Source organism: Schistocerca gregaria, chromosome 2 (assembly GCF_023897955.1).
Source record: "Schistocerca gregaria isolate iqSchGreg1 chromosome 2, iqSchGreg1.2, whole genome shotgun sequence".
Taxonomy (NCBI): Eukaryota; Metazoa; Arthropoda; class Insecta; order Orthoptera; family Acrididae; genus Schistocerca; species Schistocerca gregaria.
This window is the reverse complement of record NC_064921.1, coordinates 587164595-587184539: the sequence shown is the minus strand read 5'-3', so window position 1 is coordinate 587184539 and position 19945 is coordinate 587164595. Positions and strand designations below refer to the sequence as shown.

At 38.5% G+C, this 19945-nt stretch overlaps 1 protein-coding gene across 2 annotated transcripts in view; it reads right to left on the bottom strand.

Moving 5' to 3' along the window:
* Positions 1–19945, bottom strand: part of LOC126333899 (uncharacterized) — a 179346-nt gene that overhangs the window by 63990 nt on the left and 95411 nt on the right. The window contains exons 1-2 of one of the 2 annotated variants that reach the window (XM_049996778.1): positions 14829–14932; positions 7871–8061 (exon numbers count right to left, since the gene is read on the bottom strand). In XM_049996778.1, coding sequence (XP_049852735.1) covers positions 7871–8050 — 180 coding nt within the window. In that variant the 5' untranslated portion in view covers positions 8051–8061; positions 14829–14932. Of the gene's footprint in view, positions 1–7870; positions 8062–14828; positions 14933–19945 lie in introns of those variants that run through there. The other variant, XM_049996777.1, reaches the window with a different exon arrangement.

The following is a 19945-nucleotide window of genomic DNA, read 5'->3' as shown; positions in this document are numbered from 1 at the left end:
AACTGCAATGCTCAGGGTGCTGCCGAACCATTAAACAGACTCCCATAGTCAAGGCGGGATTGAACAAGGGCCCTCCAATCGATACGTCTCCACTACAGTGAGGGAATCGTCAGTAAGGTACAGTTCTGGTTCCGGATGGATGGTACGATGCTGACAGAAGTGTGTAACACATGACTTTGTGGCCAAAAACTGAAAGCTGTGGGCTACAGCCCAAGACGTGCCTTGTGGCACCACTCAGCTCCCTGTAGGCACCACTCAGCAACACCAGTACTGATAGAGCAGTACGAAATCCAGAAGTCATCTGCAAACAAAGAAGGTGAGATGGACGGCTCTACAGCTGCATCTAGACCATTAATGGCCACTAAAAATAGAGATACACTCATACAGAGTCCTGCAGGACCCCATTCTCCTGGTTATGGTGGGAACTATGGGAGCCACCAACTTGGACACGGAAAGTACGAAGTGATGGGAAATTCTGGATAAAAATCGTGAGCGGGCCTCGGATATCCCACTCCTATAATGTGCCAAGGATATGATGTCGCCATGTGGTATCATACACTTTTCGTAAATGAAAAAAGACGGTAAAAAGGTGTTGGCGTCTGGAAAAGGCTGTTTGGATGGCAGACTCAAGGGACACAAAATTATCAGTGGTAGAGTGACCCAGGCGGAAGCCATCCTGGCATGGAGCCAGTAGACCATGTGACTCCAGGACCCAACCCCAACTGCTGACACACCATACATTCCAGCAACTTACAAAGAACGTTGGTGAAGCTGATGGGCCAATAGCTATCCACATCAAGCGGGTTTTTTCTGGGTTTGAGAATTGGTATGATGGTGCTCTCCTGCTATTGCAATGGAAAGATGCCATCACACCAGATCCGGTTGAGGATCACGAGGAGATGTCACTTGTAGTCAGACAAGAGATGTTTAATCATCTGACTGTGGATCCGATCGGGTCCAGGAGCTGTGGCGGGGTAATGGCTGAGGGGGGGGGGGATTCTCCGGCGCAGAGGCGCGAGCATAGTGCTCAGAAAAATGCTCGGCAATCATGTTTGCATTGGTAGATAACACGCCATTTATGTTAACACCAGGAACACCTGTTGGGATCTGGTACCCAAAAACTCGTCTGATCTTTGCCCAGACTTGGAAAAATGATGTATGGCATCCAATGGTCGACATGTACCTATCCCAACACTTCTGTTTCTGCCTTTTGATAATCTGGTGAACATGGGCTCGGAGCTATTTAAAGGCTATTAGATGCACCAGAAAAGGGTGCCACTTATGCCGCTGTAGAGCTCGCTGACGCTCCTTAATTGCCTCAGCGACTTCCGGCGACCACCAAGTAGACTGTCTTTCGCCGGGACACCCTAAAGAATGAGGCATCGTGTTTTCCGCCGCAGAAACTATCAGTGATCTGGGTGGTCAAGCCAAGATCCCCACTCCCTGTGGCACACAATGTTCCACTACAGTGGTTCCTGAAGCATGCTCAAAGCCTACAGCATCAGGAGACTGGTGGCATCTAGCAGTCCCCAGCTCAGGAATCCCGGGGTCACCAAACCCATGGCCAGCAAACAAATGCTGAACCCTTGACAGCTTCAGTCACAGTTCAGCAATGTTGTTATCACACCAGAAGATGATGTTCCATTGTGCTGATGAAATATTGTGAGAATTTCACGACAATGTCAGATGTCTCTCCTGAGAACCATTTCCATAACATGTTCCAGAGCTTTGCTGACAGAGCAATAGGGCTATATTCTCTGGGTTGGCCACGCTCATTTCTTTCACAACAACGTCAGATGTCTCTTCTGAGAACCATTTCCATAACATGTTCCAGAGCTTTGCTGACAGAGCAATAGGGCTATACTCTCTGGCTTGGCCAAGCTCATTTCTTTACTTCAGTATGGGCACAATTATATGTGTGACCAATGTCATCTATGGTGATTATATACTCTGCATTTGACCTAGGATACATGGCAGATGTAACACTTCTAATAGCAAATGTAAAACATTTGAGTAACAAATTTTATCACTCTCGGTGGCAGTGTTTGAGATTGGTTTGATTGTCAGAAGAAGTTTCCTCATTAATGAGTGTACATTGAAAGTGATCCTTCACAATGAGATCAAATGAAATTGACTCAGGATTTACAGATGTTGGGATGACTGTCTGTAAAAAAAAATATCTGCATTGTTTCAAGAACTGCTTCACACTTAATGCTGGTCACCTTCAAGCAATAGCTCAAGAGCATTCCGGGTTCAACCATATCACGGGACTTTTTTTTTACAGAGCAGTATACAGTTTTCCTTATGATGGTTGTGGAAACTAGTTTCTCCAGTGCTACCATGACTAAGTCTTATGGCATAAGCCAGTCAGGTGGGATAGCAAATTGGCATATTTGATAAAAGAGAACGATGAAATGACCAAACAGACAGCTTTGTCACAGTTTCATTTGCCTGGTCCAATTATCTGGAGAGTATGCAAATTTGCTGTCAAAGTGATCAGGATGGGATAATCATCCATCCTCATTCTATTTTTCAAAACTTCACAGACATATCAGAGCAAGAGATGGAGATATCAACAAGTGAGCTCCTTTGGTAAGGTGAAGGTGCCACTGTCAGTTGAAGATCTCCAACAGTATGTAGTTCTGGCCTATTATTAGTGGAGGAATAACTGCTCCATTTCTGTCTGCTGCCTTGTACACTCCATGTTGCCACTTGAGAATTGAGTTAGTTGCTCATTGTGTATCTGTGAAATTTCCAGGTGTATGTCATGACTGTCCTTTGTGGGTAGTTAAGAGGTATTGTGTGATTGTAACTGAGCTACCTGACAGGTTTATGTGGGCTGCCATGAAGTGAAGTGATCGTAGCATAACCAGTGCCGTTAAACCTCGAGTGAGCCTGCAGCATACTTTGTACACATGTAAAGAACAGCTACCTTTATGTTACCAACGTAAACATGGCTGAGCAAAATCCCACTTTTATCTTAGTTCAATGAAACAATAATAGAATAAATTTACATTATATGAACTAAATCACTGTTTAATTAAACATTAATACAATAAACTTTTGTTATATTACTCTGTTGTTGTATACAAATTTTACACCTCAGTAATAACCCAAGCAAAGCATTAAACAGTGCAGTTGCATCAGATCCTGATCATCTGCTTATTAAATTGCTAATTATGTCATTGACAACTGCTTCATTATGGGATTGTGCCACTAGCTTGGAATCTGGGGCATTTTCTTGCAAGGATCGTAAATTTTTTCTCACCTAGCTCATTGTTTATTGTATATTGCTGCTGCTCACTTGGACATATGAAACCACTACTTATCATTGTGTTAGCTGTAGCAATCGAAGGGACAGTTATGGGTGCACAATTGTAAAACAACAATGGAACCATGCAAGACATTGTTGTTTAAGGATAGCACAATTTATACACAGGCATACCTGCATGTAATTAACTGGCGGTATGCTGTAGTTTCATGTATGAAGAGGGTGATTTCACCCTTCGTATCACTCCTGTTTTCTCTAATAATGTTATATCTAGAGAATCTATTTTGGAAGTTAGACTTTGTAAGGGAGCAGATATGTGGCAACATGTGGTAGACTTTTGATCTATCTCTATTGCGCGTATCTTTTTCACAGAAACTCTACTTGCTCAACAGAGGGGCATTACAGACCTGAACTGCTCCCTAGGTGATGAGCAGATGGAGAATGAAAGCCATCTTAGTAGATAGGCTGTCTTGTCCTTCAATATATTTTTCCATCAAGGTAGAGAGCTCACAACTGTGAAGGGTTTGGCTGAGGGGCACATTTCTTCCCTCAGACAGACATCAACTAATATCCACTCTGGAGCACCAGATAAGACCAATGAAGTTTTGTTTGGTGACTTCAATCATTTCTTTTCTCTTGGTTCCCTACTATAAATGTGCTTTACAATTAGCTGAGAAACCCAGCATTTCCCAGATACTTATTTATAATTGTGCCCAAGACTGTGTACACAAGGAATTTAATTTTGGCTTGTAAAGCTTCTGTGTGTTCAACATTTGTAGTATGATTGAAGACATAAATGAAGAGCTTGTCTGCTTCACTCACATGGGAGAGAGAGACACAAGCTGGCTGTGAGAAAAGCAACTGATGTTTAGGTCAACCTCCTGCAACGCACAGCATCCTGGCTTTGTGCTTTATTTACGGTAATGGCATAACATAAGCTTACCGTAAATTGTACACATTTGAAGTGAAATGGTATATTGTTACAAATAAGTGGGATTTGAGGAATAAAAACTCACTCACCTGTGCCACTTTACATCAAAATTTTTACTTCTGTGATGTTACTTGGAGAGAAGTAACTTTAAGCCTCTGCAAGTGAAGAGTTCTGGGGAGTGAGATAATGCATAATGCTCTTGATCAGAGTTACATCATGCATTCATGCATCACTTTTAGAAGGAGCCGCAGTCGCAGCGAGTCTCACCTAACGATCTTCATTGTTTTCTTGAGACTCAAAAGTTCTTAGCCTTATAGCCAATATGGTGTATTTAGAAAGACTCAACCATTTTCGAAGCATTTTTATTTGCAAACAAAATGAAATCAAAATGTAATGAGTAGGTGCCCAAGTCACAAAGCAAACTTAATAAATTTGTTTTCCTTAGCAAAGGATATAAATACAAACTATTGAAAGAAGCAAAGCAATGTCATTAATTTTTATACATAAATTCTGTCATTGATATAAACTCCTGAAAATCAATTCTGCCACCTAGTTAAAAAAAAAAAAATAACACCACCATCTATTTATTCTTTGGTGTCCTATGCCATGGTGATTAAACATCCAAACTACTAAGCTGAACAGACAGTATTAAATAAAATTTTATCTCCCAACCCCCCCCCCCCCCCCCCACCTCCATGTTCAATGCCCTACGCTACACTCAAGTTAACTATGAAAACTCCATGAAAATCCATCTAGCAGTTTTGGAGATTTGTGTGTTCAAACAAATCAACATGACAGTTTTAGATAAAACATTAAATTAAAACATCTCCCCCCCCCCCCCCCCCCCCCGGTGATCTGATTTTGATGAAATAAAGTCTGTATGTTGCTCCAAGCTACGCTCAAGTTACCAAAGGAAACCTCTATGAAATTTATCTTGTAATTTTGGGGACTTCTGTGTTCAAAAGGACACAATGGTTTTACAGTTTTATTAGTAATAATGTGATAGAATTGGATAAATAAAAAATCTACTCACCAAGTGGTGACAGGAGCAAACACATACAAAAGTTAATAACAAGGGCTATGGAATCCTTGGTATATATGAAGAGTGGAGGAGATTAACTTTACAGCAAGTACTCAAGACTGCAGGCACATTTGCCCTGTTTAATGCAGTGAACTATTTCCTACTCACTAACTCACTATCAGTTCTTGACTGTTTACTGACTTCAGCATTTCCACAGTATTTTAGAAGACTTTTACACATAAAAATAGTGTAACTTATCAATGCTACCAGAAACAGCTTATGATGTGTTAATGGTCTGCTACAATTTAGTTCTCTATTTCATTATCATTCTTGGTGGTCTATCCACAGCTAATTACTTGAGAGGGTACTGTCACTCTTCAATGGCATATCAATTATGTTCAGAATTTTTTTGTTTTTATCATAAAAATTGCTATTATAAGCACAGCCCCACATGCTTTGATAAACTAATAAAACTGAGGCATGACAATTACCCCAGATAATGTATATTTATAAATTTTCTGCCTCAACCCTCAGTCATCCATCTTCCTGGCTCATTGTTCATGCACAGAGGATTAAATAATTTGTAAATGTCCCTTGCTTCTTATGTTTTGTAGATGTTCCTTGTTTCTTGGCACTTAGACAAAGAATGGATGGGCAGTACATACTGGAAAACTTGGGTCTACCAAATCCGAAGTCAAGTCACTCCTGGCTGAGCGCTCCAAGATACTCGTCACAGAACACCAGCAAATGCTTTGACACAGATTTTCTGTGCAAATTAGTCTGCTAGCACTTGGTAAACAGAAGTAGTTTCTACATCTAAATCTACATGGATACTATGCAAATCGCATTTAAGTGCCTGGTAGAGGGTTCATCGAACCACCTTCTCTATTATTCCAATCTCGTAGAGCCCACAGAAAGAATGAACACCTATATATTTCCATATGAGCTCTGATTTCCCTTATTTTATCGTTGTGATAGTTTCTCCCTATGTAGGTCGGTGTCAACTAAATAATTTTTGCATTCAAAGGAGAAAGTTGGTGATTGGAATTTCGTGAGAAGATTCCATCGCAACAAAAAATGCCTTTCTATTAATGTGACACACTCTCCCATATTTCACAGTAATACAAAACGTGCTGTCCTTCTTTGAACTTTTTCAATGTACTCCATCGGTCCTATCTGGTAAGGATCCCACATCGCGCAGCAATATTCTAAAAGAGGACGGACAAGCGTAGTGTAGGCAGTCTCCTTAGCAGATTGTTACATTTTCCAAGTGTCCTGCCAATGAAACGCAGTCTTTGGTTAGCCTTCCCCACAACATTTTCTATGTGTTCCTTCCAATATAAGTTGTTTGTAATTGTAATACCTACGTATTTAGTTGAATTTACAGCTTTTAGATTAGACTGATTTATCGTGTCACGTGCACTATCACAAGTTCCAATACCCAGTGTCTCCGCCAGAATAATGTCATGTAGAAGAAGGTGTAATTAGATGAATGACAAACACTAACTTCAGTTAACGAAGGTTTATTCAGCACTTGCTCATACAACAGCGCAGAGCGAACTGCCTCTAGCCAGAACACATACTGTATATATACAGTTACAGAACATTCCAGTACAACGATTCTTGACATTTGTGGATACTTCTAGAATACAGTTGAACCGAATATAGAAATTAAAATTATACAGTTCAGGTGAGTTCTGAACTCACAACCCTCCATGCAACAGTCTAGTATCATAACTACAACACCACATTGCTACTCCTGTTATTTCATTGCAGTTTCACTCAGAAGATTATTGTCACAAAGGATATTTCAGGCCTGGATTAAGCATTTAAATGAGTGATTTACAACAGCTTCTTCATTAAGTGGCCCAAGTGACAACTCAACTGGTTTCAAACAGAAGTACTAGCTTTGACAGTATGTTAACTATAACTAGAAAGGTACAAAGAGGATTGGCATGGCCAATTGGGTAGATGTACTTTCAAGGACAATGGTGCAGTATGGTAAGAAATTGATAGCTTCTATAACGTAGGAGAGAAGATTGCAGACACTGGATTTCACACGCTAGTCAAATAAGACTTAAGTCACATTATAGTGAACCTTCAACCAAGTAAATCGTGGCTGATTTTCAGTAATGTGGAAGTGACTAAATATGAGAGAAATGTTTTTCAAAACTCCATCCCTCCATCTCTCAGGTATGTTCTGTTGAACTGCACCAGTGGTAGAACTTTTGCCTTTTATTAGAATCTTCAGAACTGAATTTCAGTTCATCAAAATCTCCTATAGCAATAAAGGCGTGTTCTTATCATACTGTTGTATGGTTATTCACAAATCTGTGGAAACACATCGTAGCCCTTATAACAAAAAGGTCATTCCCTCATCATTCAGTTTCTGCATTTGATGAAAAGTTACAGAGTGCTGAACTAACAGCTGTGTGAGCCTGAAATAAAATGAGTGGTTCAGAATAGCACTGACAGAGCATGCACAATAATCACAGTATCTATTGCTTCCTCCTAACATATATCTTTTGCACTCATTTGCATCAATGAAACTAATTCATTGACGTAATACAACCATTCAGTTTGTGTAAAGTTTTTTTACTCAACATTACACATTTACAAATAAATATTATTATGTTTATTGACTCACCTGGCAGAACACAGTAGATATTCCCTCTACCGTTTCAAGGACCAGAATTTCATCCTCAGCAACTTCAAACATTCTGTCTGAGAAAACACTGTGACGCAGGTACAGGGGTATAACAAGGAGGACAGTTGGAAGGACTGCTGTCAACAAGCAGAAAGTTGCAACTCGTCGTGCTCCATGCATCGCTCCCTTCTCTGGAAACAAAAAGAAAGGAAAGTAATGAGGAACATGGGAAAATCCAGTACTGCATTTAATACATTAGTACTCTACATAAGCAGTTACTGTTACCCACATTTTAAGTAATTATGCTGTTTTAGCAGTGGAAAAAGAATACTGCCACTGTTCTAACATAATTTTTCGAGTTAACAGAAGATAAAGTATTCAAAATTTAGACAATTTCCCACCATGGAAAAATACTCCACCCTCCCTCTCTCCTCAATCGATTACACTTTTTACATGTGTCAAATCAAACTCTGAAACTATGTGAGCAACATAAATAAGCTCATCCCACAAAACATTAGGTATTGGTATCCTAATATTGTGCACATTTACAAGACACTTAACAAAGGGCAATGGTTATGTAACATATCCCCCTCCCCTCCTTGCATTGCTCACAGTTTACAGACAATATCTTGCAACAAAATATCTGTTGGAGATATGTCAATTATCTAGTGTCACTTTTTTTTATTTTAAAGGTTATAGTTTTTGTAGTAAAAAGAGAAGTAAATATAGGGGGAATGTAGACAAGGGTTAGCGAAAGATAAATTTGTTACCACAACCTTCATTATATATTATCATTTGTAGTCTTTGCCAACTCAACAAATTTAGCACCATCCAACATAAACTAAACCTTAAGTGGTGGGTCATCCCATCTCAAGTAATCATGGGCCTTCCACTCCTTGAGCTTCAATTTTCTTGAAATTTGTTGTGGGTCTAGAACTACGCAAGAAATGAACCTGTGCAAAATTTTAAATAATGAGCTTAAGTATATGAGAAACATTGGCCTTCTATTTCAATGTCGTTTTGATGAATGTGCATGAAAATGAACAAAACTCAATGTCTGAAGCTCTTTTGCTACAAAAGACATGTAAGCACTTTCAGGTCTTGGATAACTTTCAGCTGTCAATCAGAAAAATACAGTGTGACAGAATGTGAAGCATTCTGTGAGGCATCATAATCCATGAAAGTGGTTAAAGAAACCTGCAGAGAAAAATGCACAATTTTTTACCTTCTTTGGAGTCCGATAATTTTTACATTTTGTGCTAGATCTGAAGGTGCTGCAATATTCACGATTATGTGCTATTCAGGAATCCAATATTTATCTTATCTTTCAGACCAACAGAATGAGCAAGCTAGACAAAAAGAACACACGGATTTGACCAGGGCATCTTGTTCTTCAATATCAACTCCACAAGTGATTGTTGTAGATGCATGTAATGTATTCACCCGGAATACAGTTTAAAACTGAGACAAAAACCACAATAGTGTCAGTTGACTGATGAACTGAAGTCACAAAATAAGTTGTTTCACTTGAAACCCAGATAACTGGAATGTAGTTCAAATCCACTGGAAAAAAATGTTCCAGCAAAAGTACGGTGATTTGCAAATTGTTGTTCTAGCTTTCTTTCGTCTTCTATTTCTTGGCTAATAACAAAAATTAACAAGATTCCTTGGACTTGTTGGTCCCAAAATTTGAATAAATCTTCTGGGGGTAAAATCTGATCATCTGTAGTTCATTGCAGGCTTGTTCTTGCTGCTAAGTCTTCAGATGTTCCACCAATTCCATAGCACAAAAATTTAACGCAGCTTGTCCCAAAAATATTCATTTATCAGTTATACCAAAGTTCTTCTTGTGGTAGCACACTATTTGTAATTCTTGTATTGAGCAATGGAACCATTACTGAAATAGTGAATGTATACTACTTCACATGTTGTTCATCAATCTGGCCAGCTATATATAGACGGCAATGGTGTCATGCTCGAGACATGCACTGCTAATGCATAAGCTAATACATTGTACTTCGTCAGTTTATAGTATACAACAAATAGGTGTAATGTTGCTTGACTGTTGTCCCAGTCATAACTTTGAACAGCATCTTGGATGAGGATGGAATAATTTTCTGCAAAATGCATTAGAATGAGTAGTTCACAGGCTTCAAATTTTCTTTGATTTTCTTCAAGTGACAAGTCTGATGTTTTGCATAACTACAAAGCTTCAAAATTTTGGCAATCAAATTTTTACTAACTTCTTCAATAGGTAGCTACTTTGTCTTCAGTGTATCACAATCAGTTTGAGCCCATTGTTTGAATTCAATCACATCATCAAAATCACAGTTTTTAAACACTTCTGTTAAATATTTCCCTACTTCTATGCTTTCTGGGCAGTTTTCACACCATTGAAGCATGCAATCTAAATCTAAATTGCAGACAATCTTCGCGAGAAGGGTTTTGTAGTCAATGTCAGTAGAGCTCACATTACACATTAGCTTTACAATTTGGTGGATTGTGCAAACACATACTGAATTTGCTCCAACAGTAATGCACCATTTTAGTTGCATCTCACAAAATTTAGGAAAGCCAACTTCTTGCTCCATGTTTTCTTTTCCATACTGAATAAACAACTGTCTCAGATGAATAAGCATTAGGCATGTCGGCAGTGCAACTGTACCAAAGATGTTTTGAGGAAAGTTAAATCTTCTGAGCTTATACAATTCTGCCTTTAAAAATAATATGCCAACTGATAGAGCTTGCATTTGTATAATACTTTTTCATCCCTTTTGCTCACTCAACTCTCAGATACAACAAGGTGTTTCTAGTGGAGGAAAGTGTGCTCTTACCAGAGGTGATGGAAGGGAGAACATCTGAAGTCATCCTTTTGCAATATTTGTGCCTGAACTTGGCTCAGTTTCTGCAGTTTTATATTTTGCATCATGTTTCTGGTTGAATGTGATGCACAATAAGTGCTTCGGCAAGAAGATGTACTGATAAGACCCTGCCCAGGTACCATTAATATATCTGCTAAATAATAGTTGTTTTGCATTTTTTTCCTTCCAGAAATACCTGCCTACAGATAAGTCCAAAAAAAATTCAATGTTTTTCTCTGCACATTTTTTGGCGTATTTTGATTTATTATACTGGGTCGCAAAGTGTTTTCATACTGCACACCATGTTTTTTCCGATTCAGGACCAACAGTTGTATAGGATCTGAAAACAAGATGTTCCTAGATGGTGTTCCCTTGTATTAAGAAATGTCAAACAATGGGGTTTGTTCACTTTCATCACATTTTCAAACATATTGGGTATTATGAACTCAAATTTTGCACGAGTTCATTTCTACAGTTTATCTCTACATGGTAAATTTGAGCAAAATCGGAAACAGAAGAGTGGAAAGCTTCTGAAAAATGTGATCACTTGGGATGGAACGACCCCAGTGCTACAGGTTAGTCTGTCAACACACCACGAATTCGAGGAGGGAATTGGGCAGCACTACCACATACTAGCAACAAATGGCAGAAATTCATTAAGGCAATGACTGGATGATTATCTGGATATCACTGTTTGATCATTGCTGACATGACTCAAATTTGGTCAGAGCATGTAGTTGACAGCTGACATTCATTTTGATATTTGACATTCTAAGAGATTTGAGAGATTTTCCATGGGATTCAAGCTTTAGTAGCTTTGAGGTTGAATCCAAAAGTGTGACTGCTTCTGAATATTGAAACTTGCAACAAAAGAATCAGCTTGTAATGTTACCGTCTCCATTACGATGGCACACAAAAGAAAAAACCAGGACATCCACCAGCTCAATGTAATGATTCAACATATCACTTAGATCAATGAACGAATCAATTTTTGGATCAAAGAATGAATCAATTTTTGCATAATTTAAAAGTTCTCGGAACATCAAATATCTCCTCCACCTTCCACCACAACTTACATGCAAGTCTGGGAGGTTTCACGAGAGACTCTGAACATGGTACAAAGTATCATCCCTTAGAACAAATATGATTTGCCTGAGTAGACAATATTCTGGCACTCCGCCATGGCACACTATTGGATTTCTTTGTCCATTGCACCCAGACAAGATTGTGAGCAGGTATGAGGAAAAGATGGTAGTGTGTAACTGTAACGAAGATGTTTTGAGAAAAGTTAAAACAGAAACACATCAGTACAAATCATTATCAATATACTGTACCAATTCACAACTCAACTCATAGCATTTTTTTTTTTCCCCTCAAGAAGAGAAATGTTTGCAACCCTAATCTGTTGTAATCATGTTATGAACACACTCCTTATGTGAATTTCTTGAAGAGTATGGTATTTGCCACTACCAACACAAGATCTGCACATGATGATACATCTGCTACAGCAACCATTTCTTCTAAAGAATAACCTTTGGTATGAATGAAGAAATTACTCCATCACACCATTCCTTAATATTGAGACAGGAACCATGTTGGATCCACATCTGTTGATACATTAAACATTAATCTTCCCTCCACAAGCACTTGCTCACTACTACAGTTCATTTAATGTAATATGCTGCAGCTGGAAGTCACTTCAACTTTGACATATCTTTTTTATATAACTCTGCCTTTTACAAATATTATGTAACACACATTCACATTCAGTCTGTGCTTTCTAATCATAAGTGGTTGTAGTTAAGACAAAGCATGACATCTTTTACACTTTTCCCAACAATATTGTTGGAACTAGGTTCCAATGGGTTTTGGCCATTACATAGGTTTTGTCACACAGCATGTGCAGAATTCCACAGATTTTACCTACATATGTCAGTAATTACCTGCACCATAGTATAATATATTCACAAGGATCAGGGAAGTAACCGTACATAATTTTGTATGAAAATGCATGGCTGTATCAGATGGCATTTCCAGACCAAAGACAGCCAAGCCATACAACATTTGATACTGTGCACTGTTGCATTGCGAGGTCAGAATCTGTAGCACCACAGTCTACTGACTGAGGAAGACCATGTGATGTCTGACTAGGAAGAGCAGGTTCTGTAAGCTGTCGAAGAGGAGCCAGGTATCAGCACAAGACAAGTGGCCCTGGCCTGTGCTACATTTTCAACATCAATGTGGAGGCACTTCATGAACATCTCATACATCCGTATCATCTTCAATGATCATCCACCACAGAATAACTTTTGTCAATGGTTTGTTTGTCTCCTGTGTTTTGTTTACAAACAAGCCAACATTTGGAAGAGATGGAATAACACTTTCCATCACCAACACATGTGGGTTGACACAATCCTCATATTACAGTACAGGTTAGACATCTGAATCAGTTTAAGGTTAATGTGTGGGCTGAAATTGAAGATGACTGTTTTGTAGGGCAATACATTCTCCCAGCCCATCTTACATGTGCTGCCACCAAGGGCTTTATTCAGCACATTCTTCAGAATCTACTAGAAGATCTGTCCCCGCAAATAAGAAATATCTAGTTTATGCATGCTGGAGCTTCAGCACATTTCAGCCTCGGTGTTCAAGATACATTGAGCTGTATCTACCATAGCAGATGGATAAGTACAGAAGGACCTGGCCTGCACATTCCCCCAGCCTCAACCCTCAATTTTTTTCTCTGAGGACACCTTAAACAACTGATCTATGCATGACACACCACCTGGATGCAGACCTCTCTCACATGCATAGCACAGTGTATATGCAGTCACATTTTTGAAGAGACTGTGCATTCCAGAGTGACAGCTAAATATATTTTTAATAAGTTGGGGAAAGAGTAGCAGTCTATGAAAGCTGAATGTGTTTGACAGTCTGCAACAGTAGTCCTTGATGTACAGTCCAAGGCAGCAGACTGTGATTCAGGCAAAAATAATAACTGTATCCATTCACGTTATATATAAATCCCTTAGCACATAGTATTAGTTGCAATCTCAGACTAATCACAGATAATACCGATACATAACTGTATTATGAGGAAATTTTGAACATAAAAAAGTATTATCCAGTTCGATCTGGATGAAATATCAAGCTAATGTCAAGACAGCAGTTCAAACACAGGCGCAGACAACATGTATTATATGTAAATGATATATTTTTAAATAATAAATTTGATGTTATTGCCTTTTCTCTTTTTCCAATCATTTTCAATTACATAAAAAGAGTGCTGAAGTTACCCTTCCAAAGGAAATAGTGGAAGAATGAAATCGAATAAGTGATGTGTGTGTGTGTGGAATGTATGATGTGAAGTATAAATATAGTTGCATGTATTTAAAAGGCGACTAAAACAAAATTGAGATGATTATAATGTACCTATGTTTTTCAGTATCTTATACATTTCCGTATAATTAGTAAAATGCGACATTTTGTTTGAAATTGATGAAACCAGCACACAAAAAAGCTAGTCTTCTTCTGGAGTCTCGATTCCATGTAAAAAGAAAGTCCTCTACAGAACACTGATCATACTACAGTAAAACAAAGTAATTAAATTGTCACTTCATTTCCTACGAATTACGGCGAGGAGATAGTCATATAAATGACTGCATTTCGTGACATTCACTATCGCAATGGACTCAAGCTGCTACAACAAACCAGACTAATCCATACTATACAAGTCACATTAAACACACATCATTGTCAACATGCAAATTATGTAACACATAACTAAATGATAACAGTAACATATTACAAAGATGGAAAGTCTTTTCATCAACTAATGGAGCCTGGCAACAAATTATGAAAAAGCGGCAAGGGATAACAACTGGTGTCAGTCTTCGAAACATGGGACACTGATGAGACAGACACATTTTCTCTAGAAATGCTATCTTAAGAAGCGTAATGTTGACGTGTTTTGGACTAATAAATTTGTTTGGTGTCTAGAACAGGTAGTTGTTACTGACGCAGTTGATAATTACATTGACTTCTCGATTGTCACGACTGTCATAAATCCTTTATTTAAACAGAATATATTTACGTACCTTGTTTACCACAAAATTCATGAATAAAGTTACAAAGTCTTGAAAATAAAACTTAGTTGTTTTTCACTATAAGCATCAGCTGTCGATGTTTACATTCTATTACACCACAGATACACTTCATATAGAAACGCAAACTCGAGAGTAATCGATTACTGCAAACGACCCACGGAACAGAAGTCTTATTATTTCTCTCTCTTTAAATATAAACTAGTGGATTTCCACAGTCATCGAAATCTATAATATCTATCGAGTTGCGCAGACTAGCATTCATGTGAAATAGCACACTGTAAATTTTCACGGATCAAAAAACGAACAATTATTTCACCCGACAACACGTCTATTTATCCATATCTTCCAGTGTTTCCAATAGCTGGAAAATCGTTCATTTTGCTTTCGTTCGTTCTCTCATGTAGTTTAAATATGTTTGTTTATTGGTAGAGTGAAGGTGGTTGATACACTCCGTCAACTCCATTGTGTCCACTCTGACCACTGCACGTAAGTTCACACTGGCCAACACTTCACGACAATTCGCATAGCCCACTACATACTGGTGAAAGTGAGATTATGATTTAACACCTGTGGGACAGAAGTTCGACTATAATATCGGAACTGAGGAATTTACGACGATAAAATTTATTAATGGCCAAAGGATGTTCTTGATCAATTTTATGTGAAAAAGTGCTAAAACGTGACAAATCTGGACAAGATCCTCCAACACAGCAGTCTCATGTAGCACCTGAAGAGGGCGACGAGTTACGCGCCGAAATATTGTGCCAGAGCGACACAAACATCCGGCAGCAGACCCGATTTTTCCACATATTATAATTGTTATACTGCATGGTAATTATGGGATTACAAGTTTATTTAATACAGCAGTGAATATTTCGAAATTACTTATTTTAGTCTATAAAAAGATACCAAGTGCACTCAGTATGTTTTGAAAATGAATTCTCATTTTTTAATACTCTTGTATCAAAAATAATTAAAAATCACGCCAAGAGCATTAAGGCATGAAAAGAAGTTTTCTTCCGCTACAAAAATGCAGATCTGAAGGCGTTGAGCAGAGAAAACAACAAACGTGGGTTCCTACATCATCACCTGTTTTTTAGTCCTTGAAAGTAGTTCTCTGGTAGCTGCTTAAACAAATCTATACAGTCACGAAATTCCTTGTCATGTTTGTTACACACTGTGACAGCAGTGCTCCAAGTGGACGCAAAGGTATACTTAAAAATACAATCATGGATGAGTGCGAATCGTGTCGTTTATATAGATGTGTAACATAGAATAGACAGCATATGCATTGCTATAAAAATTGGCAATAACTAAAAAATTACAATGCATCTGTCTTTCTTTAGTTTCCTAAGAACTCTTTGGAGATATGAAACGGTACATTAGAGAACATCTTATTTAAAATTCTCTTGTAACTACAGGTATATACTGATGAATATTGTTTTCTTTTAAGAAGGGAAAATGGCTAGGAAACAACAGAAGACTGAACTTTTGCAGAAAGATGTCGTGTATCCACGATGGGAAGTTTTCTTCACTCCACTTTCAGTCCCATCAGTGAGTGTGGAACGTACAGAACTTGTATGGAATGCAATACCTACATTATTTAACGTTCAAATAAGCCAATGCAATTGTGGTTGAAAGGAAATGCACATAGACGTGATAACAAAGTGTCAAAATAAATATTCCCAACAGAGAAGAAACCAGTTCCACGATTGTTGCGTCATGTGAGCCACAAATAGCCAGAATCTTCAGTGGATTCACTTCTGATGAAAAAGCAATTACATTTACAAAAGTAGCGGTGTATTAGACAGTCGAGTGAAGTGCGCGAATTTCCAAAACATTAGACTTCATTCAAAATTGCTATGTGTCAATGAAAGTATGTATCATAACAACAACAGAAATATATGCCTCTCATGAATGAAATACGTGTTCGAATTCTCTTAATTTCAGTGGAATATCCTGCAATTATACACGTATTCGAAAGTATTTCTTTACGAATTAGTTGTAACTTATGGCACTGAATCAGAGATATTTGGCTATTTTTCTATTTATTTAACAATCACTCTTCTCTGGTGATAATTTAATAATGCTTGGAACGTAAAACAATTAAACTATTTCCTTAATTGAGAAGAAAAATAATTAAAAACAAACATTAATTTTACAGCTGGTTTCCCTGCCGCTAGAGCTGTTAGTGTCATTCCACCTATCAGATGGTAACAACTCATAGCAGTGAGTGTCGCAACTTCATATGGTAAAATGCGATAATGCCGTACAGCTTATGCACAGCACAAATCTACAAATTAATGTATAATAAAGATAAAATTAATATTTCACAGTGTGTTAAAAATTGAGACAATGAATTAATGCATTGGTCTTAAACATGCTCTCTGAACTAGTAAATAATGATTTGACATCCATGCGGTACACGTTGAAGAACACATTTATCACATCATTTAGAGTTTAAGTGTCTACAAACAAAAACATAAATTTCACATTGGAATTGCACAATTCAAATGACAATGAAGAAAATACAACTGTTTGTTAGGGACTCAAAACATTCCTCTACATTATAAAACATTTATTTAACAGTTTTTTCTAATTCTAGCTCAAATGCTCAAATGCACAATATTAATATGCTAATAGTAAACTGCAGAAGCGTCTATAGAAAGGTCCCAGAACTGCTCTCATTAATAAACGGTCACAACGCCCATATAGTACTAGGGACAGAAAGTTGGCTGAAACCACATGTAAACAGTAATGAAATCCTAAACTCAGATTGGAATGTATACCGCAGAGACAGGCTGGACAGTGAAGGGGGAGGCGTGTTTATCGCGATAAGAAGTGCAACAGTATCGAAGGAAATTGACGGAGATTCGAATTGTGAAATGATTTGGGTGAAGGTCACGGTTAAAGCAGGTTCAGACATGGTAATTGGATGTCTCTATAGGCCCCCGGGCTCAGCAGCTGTTGTGTCTCAGCACCTGAAGAATAATTTGGAAAATATTTCGAGTAGATTTCCCCACCATGTTATAGTTCTGGGTGGAGATTTTAATTTGCCGGATATAGACTGGGAGACTCAAACGTTCATAACGGGTGGCAGGGACAAAGAATCCAGTGAAATATTTTTAAGTGCTTTATCTGAAAACTACCTTGAGCAGTTAAACAGAGAACCGACTCGTGGCGATAACATATTAGACCTTCTGGTGACAAACAGACCAGAACTATTTGAATCAGTTAATGCACCACAGGGAATCAGCGATCATAAAGCGGTTACTGCATCGCTGATTTCAGCCGTAAATAGAAATATTAAAAAAAGGTAGGAAGATTTTTCTGTTTAGCAAAAGTGACAAAAAGCAGATTACAGAGTACCTGACGGCTCAACACAAAAGTTTTGTCTCAAGTACAGATAGTGTTGAGGACTAGTGGACAAAGTTCAAAACCATCGTACAATATGCGTTAGATGAGTATGTGCCAAGCAAGATCGTAAGAGATGGAAAAGAGCCACCGTGGTACAACAACCGAGTTAGAAAACTGCTGCGGGAGCAAAGGGAACTTCACAGCAAACATAAATATAGCCAAAGCCTTGCAGACAAACAAAAATTACACGAAGCGAAATGTAGTGTGAGGAGGGCTATGCGAGAGGCTGTCAATGAATTCGAAAGTAAAGTTCTATGTACTGACTTGGCAGAAAATCCTAAGAAATTTTGGTCCTATGTCAAAGCGGTAGGTGGATCAAAACAAAATGTCCAGACACTCTGTGACCAAAATGCTACTGAAACAGAGGATGACAGACTAAAGGCCGAAATACTAAATGTCTTCTTCCAAAGCTGTTTCACAGAGGAAGACTGCACTGTGCTTCCTTCTATAGATTGTCGCACAGTTGACAAAATGGTAGATATCGAAATGGACGACAGAGGGATAGAGAAACAATTAAAATCGCTCAAAAGAGGAAAGGCCGCTGGTCCTGATGGGATACCAGTTCAATTTTACACAGAGTACGCGAAGGAACTTGCCCCCCTTCTTGCAGCGGTGTACCGTAGGTCTCTAGAAGAGCAAAGCGTTCCAAAGGATTGGAAAAGGGCACAGGTCATCCCCGTTTTCAAGAAGGGACGTCGAACAGATGTGCAGAACTATAGACCTATATCTCTAACGTCAATCAGTTGTAGAATTTTGGAACACGTATTATGTTCGAGTATAATGTCTTTTCTGGAGACTAGAAATCTACTCTGTAGGAATCAGCATGGGTTTCGAAAAAGACGGTCGTGTGAAACCCAGCTCACGCTATTCGTCCACGTGACTCAGAGGGCCTTAGACACAGGTTCACAGGTAGATGCCGTGTTTCTTGACTTCCGCAAGGCGTTTGACACAGTTCCCCAAAGTCGTTTAATCAACAAAGTAAGAGCATACGGACTATCAGATCAATTGTGTGATTGGATTGAGGAGTTCCTTGATAACAGAACACAGCATGTCATTCTCAATGGAGAGAAGTCTTCCGAAGTAAGAGTGATTTCAGATGTGCCGCAGGGGAGTGTCATAGGACCGTTGCTATTCACAATATACATAAATGACCTGGTGGATGACATCGGAAGTTCACTGAGGCTTTTTGCAAATGATGCTGTGGTGTATCGAGAGGTTGCAACAACGGAAAATTGTACTGAAATGCAGGAGGATCTGCAGCGAATTGACGAATGGTGTAGGGAATGGCAATTGAATCTCAATGTAGACAAGTGTAATGTGATGCGAATACATAGAAAGATAGGTCCCTTATCATTTAGCTACAAAATAGCAGGTCAGTAACTGGAAGCAGTTAATTCCATAAATTATCTGGGAGTACGCATTAGGAGTGATTTAAAATGGAATGATCATATAAAGTTGATCGTCGGTAAAGCAGATGCCAGACTGAGATTCATTGGAAGAATCCTAAGGAAATGCAATCCGACAACAAAGGAAGTAGGTTACAGTACGCTTGTTCGCCCAATGCTTGAATACTGCTCAGCAGTGTGGGATCCGCACCAGATAGGGTTGATAGAAGAGATAGAGAAGATCCAACGGAGAGCAGCGCGCTTCGTTACAGGATCATTTAGTAATCGCGAAAGCGTTACGGAGAT